The sequence below is a fragment of the Tachysurus vachellii genome, chromosome 13 (assembly GCF_030014155.1).
Source record: "Tachysurus vachellii isolate PV-2020 chromosome 13, HZAU_Pvac_v1, whole genome shotgun sequence".
Taxonomy (NCBI): domain Eukaryota; kingdom Metazoa; phylum Chordata; class Actinopteri; order Siluriformes; family Bagridae; genus Tachysurus; species Tachysurus vachellii.
Window position 1 is genome coordinate 15,216,029 of NC_083472.1, and position 14,619 is coordinate 15,230,647.

Sequence of the window (14,619 nt, forward strand, 5' to 3'; positions counted from 1 at the left end):
AGGTTTCTACTGAATATGTAATACATATTTGGAAAAAATATTGCCTACAATAATGGTAATATACTGTTTAATAAAAAGAGAAATATTTGATTCAGGAAATTGAAAGATTTACATGTAGGAATTACATTCTAATGGATATATTTATGCTAAAATATTGACAATGTCCTTACACTGTACAACATCCATTCTACTAAAACTTTTTGAACAAAAAAGAGGGGAAACAGACAAGAAAGATTAATTTAAATCAAATAAATATTTTGCTACTTACCGCAAGTTTGCTCCCAGTTATCTGCATGCAGCAGTGGTCAGCAAAGGGAGTTATGTGCAAAGGAAACAGCAAAACACAAAGAGCACATCATGAACAGGCCAGAGTGTCATCTGAAGTAGGTATGCACTATACTCAATGACAAAATTATACAAATACACTATTTTATATAGATGACATACATATATACATACATACATATATACATACATATATATGTGTGTGTGTGTATATATATATATATATATATATATATATATATATATATATATATATATATATATATATATATATACACACACACACACACATTATATATATATATATATATATATATATATATATATATATATATATATATATATATATATATATATATATATATATACACACACATACATACACACACACATACAGTGTGTATGCAAATTTCTATATTTCTGCATAAATATGACCCAAAATATTATCAGATTTTCAAGTCCCAAAAGCAGACAAAGATCCCAAACATATCAGACAAATATATTGTACTTGGTAATTTTTATTCAGGTAAATGTTCCAATATTACATGTCTATGACCTCTGACCTCTAGGTTTTGTAATTAATTTGAGTTCATCTGATTTCAGTCAATGAGATGACAAAATCAAACCATGAGTGTCCTATATTTTATTTAAAGAACAGAGATATACAGTATCTCACAGAAGTGAGTACACCCCTCACATTTTTGTAAAAATTTTATTATATCTTTTCATGTGACAACTCTGAAGAAATGATACTTTGCTACAATTTAAAGTAGTGAATGTACAGACACACTTGTCTTTGTACTCCTCACCTAGTTACCAACACACGTTTAACACCATCTGAACCAAATAAATTTGGTGTCATCATCATCATCTTTAGAAGAGGCTTCCTTCTGAGATATGGTCTAAGCACTGACAGGCTGAACCCCCACCCCTTCAACCTCTGTAGCAATGCTGGCAGCATTTCCCAAACACAACCTCTGGATATGATGCTGACCACGTGCGCTCAGCTTCATTGGTCGACCATGGCGAGGCCTGTTCTGAGTGGAACCTGTCCTGTTGTACTGCTGTATGGTCTTGGCCACCATGCTGCAGCTCAGTTTCAGGGTCTTGGCAATTTTCTTATAGCAATATAAGAAAATAAAATATTTACAAAAATGTCAGGGGTGTACTCACTTCTGAGAGATACATATGAAGTCTGAGGTTAATGACGTGTGATTGTCAAGTCAAGTCAAGAAGCTGAAATCTCCGGTGAAATCTTCAGTTTCTCCAGGATCATGGTGCTACATAAAACAAAGACAGAGCTAAGGACTTAAGTAATCCTAGCCATATAAAGTGCATCTGTGCAACCTGGTGCAAACAGTGCAAGACAAAAGACAAAAGGACAGTGCAAACAAAAAACACAAGACATTACACAAAAGCAGCGCCTTCCAGTGTAAATACTGTAAGTTCACTCGATATTACTTGTGCAGAAATACTGGAATGAACACATTAGTATTTTAGCAGCAGTTACAGGTATTGTGATGTGATCATTGCAAAATCCTTTCTTAAAGATTGGACTCATATATAAGTTATATAGATTCTGTACAAATGGAGGAAATTTAAGACCACTGGAACATATCTAGAAGTGGTCAATCAACAAAGATCACTCCAAAAGCAAGACATGTAACTGTTGGGTCAGTAAGGAATACAACTTTTACTTTACTTAGGCCTCTTTTACTTTATCTTATGTTAACGTTCATGAGTCTGCCATCAGGTGAACACTGAGCAAGGTTGGTGTGCAAAGCAGAGCTACAAGGAGAAAGCCACTACATTGCTGCCCAAGAAGTTTGCTGAAGATTATATGGACAAGCCAAAGTACTATTAGAATATAATTTGTGGAGGAATGAGACCAAAATAAAACTTTTTGTTTAAAAATGAAAAGCATTATTTTTGGAGAAAGGAAAATACTAAATTCCAGCATAAGAACCTTATACTGTCTGTGAAACATGGTGGAAGTATCATGCTTTGAGCCTGTATTGCTTCATCTGGGCCAGGACAGCTGGCTTACAACAGATATGTAATTCTGGATCAATAATTAAATGAAGAAGTACAATATTATTGGCTCATTTGTTTGTTTGCTTTTAGGGTCATATTTATGTAGAAATATAGCAATATATAATGTGTGTGTGGGAGGGGCAGTTGGCAACTATATAGACTATGTGATTATAAGGATACTAACACATTTCATTTCAAAAGTTTTCAGTATTAACAAATGGCTGTTAGAAAGTCTCAATGTCTGTGGAGTTAGGAAGGATGATTTGTTTTTTCCTCATTTAATTTCTGGATGTTCATTCATTCTTTTATTATTTATTTATCTATGTACTAAAAAAAATATGAAATACTGAGAAAGTATTCTTAGCCTCCGAACAAAAAACGGTAGACTGAGAAACAGCTTTTTCTCTAGAGCTGTCACCTTACTGAACTTTGCCTCCCGGTGACCACCCACATAACATAATATATACCCCGATAGAACATAACACCATGTACATCATGTCTATTGCACCCAACATGTATATCTTGTATATACAAACCTGAATATCCATAGAATATTCATCTGTATATTATCCAGATCATACTGTATTCATACTGTAAATACTGTACATCAAGTCAAGTCAAGAAGCTTTTATTGTCATTTCAACCACATATAGCTGTTGCAGTACACAGAAAAATGAGACAACATTTCTCCACGACCATTTCTGCACGACAGGGCGAAGGACTTAGTAAGTCTTGGCCACATAAATTGTGACTGTGCAACCTGGTGCAAACAGTGCAGACAGTGCAGGACAAAAAATTACAAAACAATACAAAAAAGACAACATCAGCATGTAAACAGGTTGATGGATGTTGATGGATGTAAAACAGCATGTAAACAGGCTGATGGATGTATATTGGAAGTGTGTGTTGATGTGTGTGTTGATACAGTTGATATGCATGTGTATGTTGTGCTCAGAACGGTTCAGTTTCAGTTATTAAGGAGTCTGATGGCTTGTGGAAAGAAACTGTTACAGAGTCTGGTCGTGAGAGCCCGAATTTATTGTCCAGGTGGGTGAGGGCTAAATGAAGGGCTGTGGCAATGGCATCGTCCGTGGTGCGGTTTGGACGAAAAGCAAACTGCAGGGTGTCCAGTGAGGGTGGTAACTGGGTCTTGATGTGCCTCATGACAATTTTGTCATGAATTTACAAATTAAACTCGTATCTCGAGGTATTACTGTAGTTCTTTTTGTAAATGATCTGTAAAAAAAAAAATCTAATTTCTGACAAACCAAATACAATGATACACATAAGAACCTAACCAAATACAAAGAGGCAATGATAACAACTAGACTTCTCTACCCAACTATTTTCGCCTATAGTGTCAGCCTCTGGCATTTTTCTTTTTAAGTTAAGACAAAGGATTTGTTTACAGAAGATACCAGATATTAACTCAGTGAAAACTATGAGTAAAAAATTTCACATTCTATGGTTTCAGTCAATAATTGCTGTTCTTCTCATCAGCTGACCCTTTTGTGCTCTGGTTTTAAGCAAAACAGTTGTTTCTTTATTTTTCAGGACATTCTGAATCAGTGTGTCTGGGATAATGAAAAAATGCACTGGTGGGATTTAACTGTTTAGAATTCCATTTCCTTTCCATAGACTGTATATATGTAACATAATAGCATATAATTTAGTTTATCATCACACAAGTCAGAGTGGAAAATTAATTTTGAGTGCAGGAATGTGAACACCCCTCCTTGAACCGCCACCTTATTGTGGTGGAGGGGTTTGCGTGCCTGAATGATCCTAGGAGCTATGTTGTCTGGGGCTTTTTGCCCCTGGTAGGGTCTCCCAAGGCAAACAGGTCCTGGGTGACGGGCCAGACAAAGAGCGGTTCAAAACCCCTCTATGAAGAGAAATATAGCAAGGTCCGTGATGTCGCCCGGTATGGCGCAACCGGGGCCCCACCCTGGAGCCAGGCCCGGGGTTGGGGCTTGCATGCGAGCGCCTGGTGGCCGGGTCTTACCCCATGGGGCCCGGCCGGGCTCAGCTCAGGAGCGACGTGGGGCCGATCTCCTGTGGGCCCACCACCTGCAGGAGAAACCGTAAGGGGCTGGTGCAATGTGGATTGGGTGGCAGTCGAAGGCGGGAGCCTCGGCGACCCAATCCCCGGACACGGAATCTGGCTCTAGGGACATGGAATGTCACCTCGCTGGGGGGGAAGGAGCCTGAGCTGGTGCGGGAGGCTGAGAGATACCAATTAGATATAGTTGGGCTCGCCTCCACGCACGGCTTGGGCTCTGGAACCCAACTCCTCGAGAGAGGCTGGGCTCTCTACTACTCTGGAGTTGCCCGCGGTGAGAGGCGGCGGGCTGGTGTGGCCTTGCTCATAGCCCCCCAGCTCAGCAGCCATGTGTTGGAGTTCACCCCGGTGAACGAGAGGGTCGTTTCCCTGCGCCTTCGGGTCGGGGAGAGGTCTCTCACTGTTATTTGTGCTTACGGGCCAAATGGCAGTGTAGAGTACCCGACCTTCTTGGCGTCTCTGGGAGGGGTGCTGGAAAGTGCTCCGACCGGGGACTCAGTCGTTCTACTGGGGGACTTCAACACTCACGTGGGCAGCGACAGTGACACCTGGAGGGGCGTGATTGGGAGGAACGCCCCCCCCCGACCTGAATCCGAGTGGTGTTCTGTTATTGGACTTCTGTGCTAGTCACAGTTTGTCCATAACAAACACCATGTTCAAGCATAAGGGTGTCCATCAGTACACATGGCATCAGGACACACTAGGTCGGAGGTCGATGATCGACTTTGTGGTTGTTTCATCTGACCTCCGGCCGTATGTCTTGGACACTCGGGTAAAGAGAGGGGCGGAGCTGTCAACTGATCACCACCTGGTGGTGAGTTGGATCCGATGGCCGGGGAGGAAGTTGGACAGACTTGGCAGACCCAAACGTACTGTGAGGGTCTGCTGGGAACGTTTGGCAGAGTCTCCGGACAGAGAGATCTTCAACTCCCACCTCCAGCAGAGCTTCAACCAGATCCCGGGGGAGGATGGAGACATTGAGTCTGAGTGGACCATGTTCTCCACCTCCATTGTCGACGCGGCCGTGCGGAGCTGTGGCCGTAAGGTCTCCGGTGCCTGTCGTGGCGGCAATCCCCGAACCCGGTGGTGGACACTGGAAGTAAGGGATGCCGTCAAGCTGAAGAAGGAGTCCTATCGAGCCTGGTTGGCTCGGGGGACTCCGGAGGCAGCTGATAGGTACCGGAGGGCCAAGCGAGCTTCAGCCCGGGTGGTTTCGGAGGCAAAAACTCGGGTCTGGGAGGAGTTCGGTGAGGCCATGGAGAAGGACTATCGGTTGGCCTCGAAGAAATTCTGGCAAACCGTCCGGCGCCTCAGGAGGGGGAAGCAGTGCCCTGCTCACACTGTTTACAGTGGGAGTGGGAATCTGCTGACTTCGACTAGGGACATTCTCGGACGGTGGAAGGAGTACTTCGAGGATCTCCTCAACCCCACCGACATGTCTTCCACTGAGGAAGCAGAGGCAGAGGGCTCAGTTGAGGACTCATCGATCCCCCAAGCTGAGGTCACTGAGGTGGTTGAGAAGCTCCTCGGTGGCAAGGCACCGGGGGTGGATGAGATCCGCCCTGAGTACCTCAAGTCTCTGGATGTTGTGGGGCTGTCTTGGTTGACACGCCTCTGCAACATCGCGTGGCGGCTGGGGACAGTGCCTCTGGACTGGCAGACTGGGGTGGTGGTCCCTCTGTTTAAGAAGGGGGACCGGAGGGTGTGTTCCAACTACAGGGGGATCACACTCCTCAGCCTCCCCGGAAAAGTCTATGCCAGGGTACTGGAGAGGAGAATTCCGCCGATAGTTGAACCTCGGATTCAGGAGGAACAATGCGGGTTTTGTCCCGTTCGTGGAACAGTGGACCATCTCTACACCCTCACCAGGTTGCTGGAGGGTTCATGGGAGTTTGCCCAACCAGTCCACATGTGCTTTGTGGACCTGGAGAAGGCATTCGACTGTGTCCCTCGTGGTGATCTGTGGGGGGTGCTCTGGGAGTATGGGGTCCGGGGCCCTCTGCTAAGGGCTGTCCGGTCCCTATATGACCAGAGCAGGAGTTTGGTTCGCATTGCCGGCAGTAAGCCAGACTTGTTCCCGGAGCATGTTGGACTCCGGCAGGGCTGCCCTTTGTCACCGGTCCTGTTCATTATTTATATGGACAGGATTTCTAGGCGCAGTCGGGGGCCAGAGGGTGTCCGGTTTGGGGACCACGGGATTTCGTCTATGCTTTTTGCAGATGATGTTGTCCTGTTGGCTTCTTCAAATCAGGACCTCCAGCGTGCACTGGGACGGTTTGCAGCCGAGTGTGAAGCGGCGGGGATGAGAATCAGCACCTCCAAGTCCGAGGCCATGGTTCTCAGCCGGAAAAGGGTGGCTTGTCCCCTTCAGGTTGGTGGAAAGCTCCTGCCTCAAGTGGAGGAGTTTAAGTATCTTGGGGTCTTGTTCACGAGTGAGGGAAGGATGAAGCGGGAGATCGACAGGCGGATCGGTGTATCTTCTGCAGTGATGCGGTCGATATACCGGTCTGTTGTGGTGAAGAAAGAGCTGAGCCGCAAGGCGAAGCTCTCTATTTACCAGTCGATCTACGTTCCTACCCTCACCTATGGTCATGAGCTTTGGGTCATGACCGAAAGGACAAGATCCCGGATACAGGCGGCCGAAATGAGTTTCCTCCGCAGGGTGGCTGGGTGCTCCCTTAGAGATAGGGTGAGGAGCTCGGTCACTCGGGAGGAGCTCAGAGTAGAGCCGCTGCTCCTTCACATCGAGAGGAGTCAGCTGAGGTGGCTCGGGCATCTGTTCCGGATGCCTCCTGGACGCCTCCCGGGGGAGGTGTTCCGGGCATGTCCAACCGGGAGGAGGCCCCGGGGAAGACCTAGGACACGCTGGAGGGACTATGTCTCTCGGCTGGCCTGGGAACGCCTCGGTATTCCCCCGGAGGAGCTGGAGGAAGTGTCTGGGGAGAGGGAAGTCTGGGTGTCCTTGCTTAGACTGCTGCCCCCGCGACCCGGCCCCGGATAAGCGGTAGAAGATGGATGGATGAAATGTGAACACCTTGTTCACATGTTGGGGCCTCTGGCAGTATTGGAGGAAATCTTAAACTTACTTGGTGGTGCACAAGAAAGGTTGACACTGAGCAATTTATGTAAATTAGCCACTTAACAATACTGTTCCACAATATATTGCTTATTGATGGCAACACAAATGGAGAAGAGGAAACTGGATTGGTCTGTTAATAATCAGCAAAGGTAGTGAAATGTAATATTTACACTGTTTGTTCAGTAATAACCCTAAATAAAACAGAATTATCTGAGACACAGGGAGGTAGTCAATAAATCCTGAACTCTAATGCTCAGTAAACTATACTTGTATGCGGTCAAAAAGAGAACCTCCTTTACCACTAGAAAACCTCTTAAATACACAAAAGCTGACCAACAGCAGCCAGAGATAACCATCATGCTAGAAAGTTACCATATAATAATCTAATTGGGTACAAAGAAAAAAAAAGAATCTTTAGAAGGAGTTCCCAAACCCAGTCCTTGACCACCATACACTGTATAAAATCCAGATCTATAACTCAGTACCACAGTAACATTTGAATATTTTATTATGCTAGTAACATACACTGATCAGCATTACCTTTAAAATCTCTGAATGATGTGTTGGACGCAGGAAAAATATGTAAAGATTTGAACAACTCTGACAAATGCCAAACTGACGGCTGAACACGTTTTTCAGAACTTCTCCAAAAGGGCAGTCTTGTTGATGCTCCCAGATTGTAGTGGTTATTACTGTCCTAAAGCGGTCCAAGAAAGGATGACTGTTAAACTGGTGAAAATGTCATGAGTGTCCAAACTGAAGCATGAGTATATATAACTGCATCCTGCAAGTGAGTGTATATACTTACATCCTGCAGCAACTATCACAATTTACTATATGTTCATTATATTATAATGTGCAAGTTTTAGGCAAGTTTAAAAAAAATATAAGATTGCAGGAATGCTTTCAAAAACATAGTTTAATTGTTATTTTTATCAATTTACAAAATGCAAAATGAGCAAATAAAAGAAATATCCAAATCAAATAAATATTTTGTGTTACTACACTGCCTTTGGCTGAAAAACCAGCATCTTGCACATTTTCTATGTGTGCACAAAGTCAGCGATTTTGTAGGAACATGGTCAGGTGTACGATTAACCAATTATACCAATCAGGTGTATTATGATCATCAATTTCATATGTAGGTTGAAACACATTAACTGAAACAGAAACAGCTTTAGGCTTATAACTAAAGTGAGGCTTTGAAAGACAGTTTCATATCACAGCTCATCATGGCAAGACTGAGAACAGAAACAAGATACAAGGTAGTTAATATCTTGCATAAGCAATGTCTCTCCCAGGTGAATATTTCAAAGCAGACTGGAGTTTCAAGATGTGTTGTTCAAGTTACTTTGATGATTCTTAAATAAGTGTGCAATGATGGGGACCCTAGTGGTTGGCCAAGGAAACTTAATGCAGCAGATGAAAGACACAATGCTTTCTTTTCTATGACATGAGATGTTCAGCAGGGCCATCAGCAAATAACTGGCAGGAACCAGTGGGAACCAGGTGCACCCATCTAAAGTCCAGAGAAGTCTTGCCAGTAGTGGTCTTCATAGAACAATTGCAGTCAAAAAGCCTCCGGAAAAGTGCCGTTTAGCCACAATTAATGTTTCCATTTTTAATACAAATGGACAATAATGTGGCTTGATAATATTGAAGCATATTAAAATATTGGTGGCAATTTCATGTTTTAATTAGGAAGCCATTTAGGACGATCCAAGATGGCGCAACAAAAGCTGCCTCGGTGTGGAACTCTCCCATTGTTTTTGTTGGTTTGTCTTGTCTTTAGTTATTTTAACAATCAGTTTTACCAGAGACAAATTACTAAACATTTGACAGCAAACATCACACAATTTAAAGCTGTTTTTTGATTATTGCGACATTCCAATTAGAGAAGCATCAGTTCTGTATAAGTGCTCCAGGACGCGCAAGCATGGGAAGCAAGCCGGCAAATTGGTTCAAAACTGCATTTCCTAGTATTCATCTGACAAACCTCCGGTCCCTCCCTAGCAAAACTGACAAAATACTACTTCTCACCTGCACAAATAAGGATTATTCTAACTCTGCTTCATACATTTTACAGATACCTGGCTGAATGAAGCCATTCTGGAAAACGCATTGCAGTTGCCCGGCTTCCAGCTGTTTAGGGCGGATCACGTCATGAACGTGATCACGTCATGAGCGTTATTGGGGATAATTATCTGGTATACCATCTCAGATCACAAGACTCTGGTGCGGACAGTGAGAACAGCTGAGATGATCATTGGAATCTCTCTTCCCTCCATCATGGACATTAATAACAGAAGCTGTATCCGTAACATCCGCAAGTCAACAGCATTGTGGATGACCCCACACACAGTGTTTCCCCTCCTGCCATCTGGAAAAAAGTACCGTAGCATTCAAGCCCTCAAAACCAGATTGTGCAATAGTTTCTTCCCTCAAGCCATCAGACTCCTTCAGAATTTATGATATACAGTATGCACACTGACCAGGTCTATTTTGTGTATTTGTCTTGTTGTGTTTTGTATTGTCTTTTTGAACTGTCTTTTGTCTCACACTAGGCTGCACACGTTGCACTTTACAGGTGCATCTCAATAAATTAGAATGTCATGGAAAAGTTCATTTATTTCAGTAATTCAACTCAAATAGTGAAACTTATGTACTATAACACAGGTGGCCATTGTTCGTCTCAGCGTTCCGGAGAATCACAGATGGCCACGATGGGTTGAGGGATAAAGTGTCCTGAAACAGGTTAGAGAAGCTATGTCCAATGTCCAAAAGTGTTCCTTTGTCGTAAGTGATCAGTACAGAGGTTATGTGTGTAAAAAGATAAAGCAAAAGTAGGTAAAAAAGTAAATAAAAGCACAATCTAAGCGGAGCGACCACCTGGACGGCGACCGGACACAGCGGCGCCATCTTGAAGAAGTAGGCCAGTACACCTCCAACTCCATCACCCTGAACGTAGGAGCCCCACAAAGCTGTGTCCTGAGTCCCCTGCTCTACTCTCTCTACACACATGACTGCATATCTTCCCACAGCTCCACATCTATTATCAAATTCGCTGATGATACTGTGGTTCTGGGCCTTATCCACAACAACAATGAGATTGCATACCTAGATGAGGTAGAGAGACTAACATCATGGGGCCAGGACAATTGTCTCTCTCTGAATGCGAGCAAAACTAAAGAGCTGATTATCGACTTCAGGAAGAGACAACAGCAGCCCTATACTCCTCTTATGATCAGCGGTACACCTGTGGAGAGGGTGAGCAGCTTCAAGTACCTCGGTGTAAACATCTCCAAGGACCTGACTTGGACTACCCACATTCACACACAGGTTAATAAAGCCAGGCAAAGACTATACCATCTGCGACAGCTGAGAAAATTGCTGGTCTCACCAGCAATCCTGAAAGCTTTCTATTCAGGGGCCATGGAAAGTGTATTGACTCAGTGTATCTCAGTGTGGTATGGGAACAGCTCCAGTCAAGACTGCAAAGCCCTGCAGAGAGTTGTGCGCTTAGCTCAGCGCATCACAGGGTCTGCTCTCCCCTCTCTGCAGGACATCTACCTCAAACGCTGCAAAAACAGTGCTACTAAAATCATCAAGGACTCAATCCACCCCAATAACCATCTTTTCACTTTGCTGCCAGATCAGGCTACAGAAGCGCTTACCAAATGGTAAGCGCTTCTGTAGCCTGATGGCAAAAACCGAGAGACTTAGGAGGAGTTTCTTCCCCCAGGCCATCAGGCTCCTAAACTCAAACCCAGCCTCTTAACATCTTCATGTCGCCACTTAATATTCACTTTACCATTAAGATTTTCGTCTCTCTCTACCTCACATTGACATACTGAAAGTGTCAACCTGTTTGCACATTTGCCTCTTGCACATTCCTGTGTATCTTAATATTTAAGACTACAGTTTAATGCACAAATGCACATTGCCTCTTGTACATCCCTGTGTATCATATTTATAACTACAGTTTACATTCATGCACATTATTTTCCATTCTACAGTATATATATATATATATATATATATATATATATATATATATATATATATATATATATATATATATATATTTTTTTTTCTTTTTTTATATATTTTATTCTTACATTTTCATTGTTTACTTTCATCTCATTCTTTCATTTTTGTGTTTTTCTAATAAGTGCAATGTCCATGGAGCGGACCTGACTCACATTTCACTGCTGGTTATATATGCCCTTATGTGTATATATAATTGTGTATGTGACAAATAAAAATCTTGAATCTTGAATATAAATTCAGTACACACAGACTGAAGTAGTTTAAGTCTTCGGTACTTTTAATTGTGAAGACAATCATGGACACCCTTCACATTTGCAGAGGGAGGTGTTTAGTCCCAGCAGGCTCAGCTTCTCAATCAGGTGCTGAGGGATGTTTGTATTGAATACAAAAGAATATTGAATATTGTGCTGAACTAAAGTCTATGAACAGCATTCGTACATAAGTGTCTTTATTGTCCAGATGGGTGAGGGCTAAATGGAGTGCTGTGGCAATGGCATTGTCTGTGGAGCGGTTTGGACGATACACGAATTGTAGGGGGTCCAGTGGTAACTGGGTCCTGATGTGCCTCATGAGCTTCTCGAAGCACTTCATAACTATTTGTGAGAGTGCGATGGGATGATAGTCATTGAGGCAGGACACTGTAGACTTCTTTGGGACGGGGACAATGGTGGTTGTCTTGAGGCACGTAGGAACAACGGCTTTGCTCAGGGAAATGTTGAAGATGTCCGTAAAGACATCCGCTAGCTGTTCTGCACATTCTCTGAGCACCCTGCCAGGAATGTTGTCTGGTCCAGCAGCCTTCCATGGGTTAACTCTGCATAGAGATCTCCTCACGTCGGCCGTGGATAGACAGAGCACCTGGTCGTCGGAGGGAGGGATAGTCTTCCTTGCCGTTACTCCTCCAAGTTGACAGAGTCACCGTTGGTTGCAGCCTTCCTGAAGATATTCCAGTCAGTGCACTCAAAGCAGTCCTGAAGAGCAGAGGTGGCTCCTGCTGGCTAGGTTTTTACCTGCTTCAGAACCGATTTTGAGCGTCTGACGAGTGGTCTGTATGCTGGAATTAGCATAACAGAGATGTGGTCTGAGTAGCCGAGGTGGGGGCGGGGCTCCGCACGGTACGCGCCGGGAATGTTCGTGTAAACAAGATCCAGCGTGTTCTCACCTCTCATAGCAAAGTCCGCATCGGGAACAGCATCACCAACACCACCACACTGAACACTGGAGATCCTCAAGGCTGCGTGCTCAGTCCCCTGCTGTTCACTCTGCTGACTCACGACTGTGCAGCAATGCACAGATCAAACTAGATCATCAAGTTCGCCGATGACACGACTGTGGTGGGTCTCATCAGCAAGAACGACAAGTCAACATACAGAGAGGAGGTGCAACAGCTAACTACCTGGTGTAGAACCAACAACCTGTCTCTGAATGTTGATAAAACTAAAGAGATGGTTGTTGACTTCAGAAGAGCACAGAGCAACCACTCTCCACTGAACATTGACGGATCATCGGTAGAGATCGTCAAGAGCGCCAAATTTCTTGGTGTTCATCTAGCGGAGAACCTCATCTGGTCACTCAACACCAGCTCCACCACCAAGAAAGCCCAGCAGCGTCTCTACTTTCTACGAAGGCTGAGAAAGGCACATCTCCCTCCCCCCCATCCTGACCATGTTCTACAGAGGGACCATTGAGAGCATTCTGAGCAGCTGCATCACTGTCTGGTTTGGGAACTGCACCATCTCGGAGCGCAAGACCCTGCAGCGGATAGTGAGGACAGCTGAGAAGATCATTGGAGTCTCTCTTCCCTCTATCATGTACACTTACACCACACACTGCATCCGCAAAGCTAACAGCATTGCGGATGACCCCACACACCCACTCTTCACCCTCCTGCCATCTGGAAAAAGGTACCGAAGCATTCGGGCCCTCAATACCAGACTGTGTAACAGTTTCTTCCCACAAGCCATCAGACTCCTTATTAAGTGAACTGAACTGTACTGAGCACAACATACACACGCACATCATCTGTATGGACTGCACAGACCTACACCACATACACACACTTCTAAAATACATCTATCAACTTGTTTACATGCTGCTTACATTCATCAAACTGTTTACATGCTTACATTCATCAAACTGTTTACATGCTTACTGTTTACAAACTGTTTACATGCTGTTTTGCACACTTTTACTTATTTGCTCTTTGCACACTGTCTAACATTTCAGTTGGTTGGCACATACTGCACAATATTTCAGTTGTTGCTGTTTTATACACTATCTCAGGGACCTGCTGCTAAGAAACCGTGTTCTAATATTACTGCATGCAATATTGTCTGAACTTACAGTATTTACATACAGTATTTACACTGGTCAGTCGGCGCTGTTTTTTGTTTACTGTCTTTTGTGTATTGTCTTTTTTGTATTTTGTGTATTGTCTTGTAACCCTTTGTCTGCCCTGTCTTGTCTGTCTTGTTTGTATTGTCCTGCACTGTCTTGTCTGTCTTGTCTTGTCTGGAGAAACGTTGTCTCATTTCACTATGTACTGCAACAGCTATATATGGTTGAAATGACAATAAAAGCTTCTTGACTTGACTCTTGACAAGGAGGGTAAGCCACAAACATTCATTGCCAAAGAAGCTGGCTGTTCACAGAGTGCTGTATCCAAGCACGTTAACAAAAAGTTGAGTTGAAGGAAAGAATGTGAAAGAAAAAGGTGCACAACCAACAGAGAGAACCGCAGCCTTGAGAAGCAAAATCAATTCAAGAATTTGGGTGAACTTCACAAGGAATGGACTGAGGCTGGAGTCAAGGCATCAAGAGCCACCACACACAGACGTGTCAAGGAATTTGGCTACAGCTGTCGTATTACGTGTTACAACTCTGTGTTAAGCCTCTTCTGAACCACAGACAACGTCAGAGGCGTCTTAGCTGGGCTAAGGAGAAGAAGAACTGGACTGTTGCCCAGTGGTCCAAAGTCTCTTTTCAGATGAGAGCAAGTTTGTATTTAATTTGGAAACTTCCATACCACCTCAGCAGTGCCACAGTCTGATCACCTCCATGCCATCCGCAGAGACTTTAAAAAGCAAAAATTCTGCTGGGTCTTCCAGAA

At 43.9% G+C, this 14,619-nt stretch overlaps 1 protein-coding gene across 4 annotated transcripts in view; it reads right to left on the minus strand.

The window, feature by feature from the left end:
- diaph2 (diaphanous-related formin 2) overlaps positions 1–14,619 on the minus strand; it is a 206,663-nt gene that overhangs the window by 170,379 nt on the left and 21,665 nt on the right. For 2 of the 4 annotated variants that reach the window (XM_060885395.1, XM_060885393.1), the window contains one exon: positions 269–289. The exons of 1 other annotated variant lie outside the window; for it this stretch is intronic. In XM_060885395.1, coding sequence (XP_060741378.1) covers positions 269–289 — 21 coding nt within the window. Of the gene's footprint in view, positions 1–268; positions 290–1,458; positions 1,566–14,619 lie in introns of all 4 variants that reach the window. One more of the 4 variants, XM_060885396.1, reaches the window with a different exon arrangement.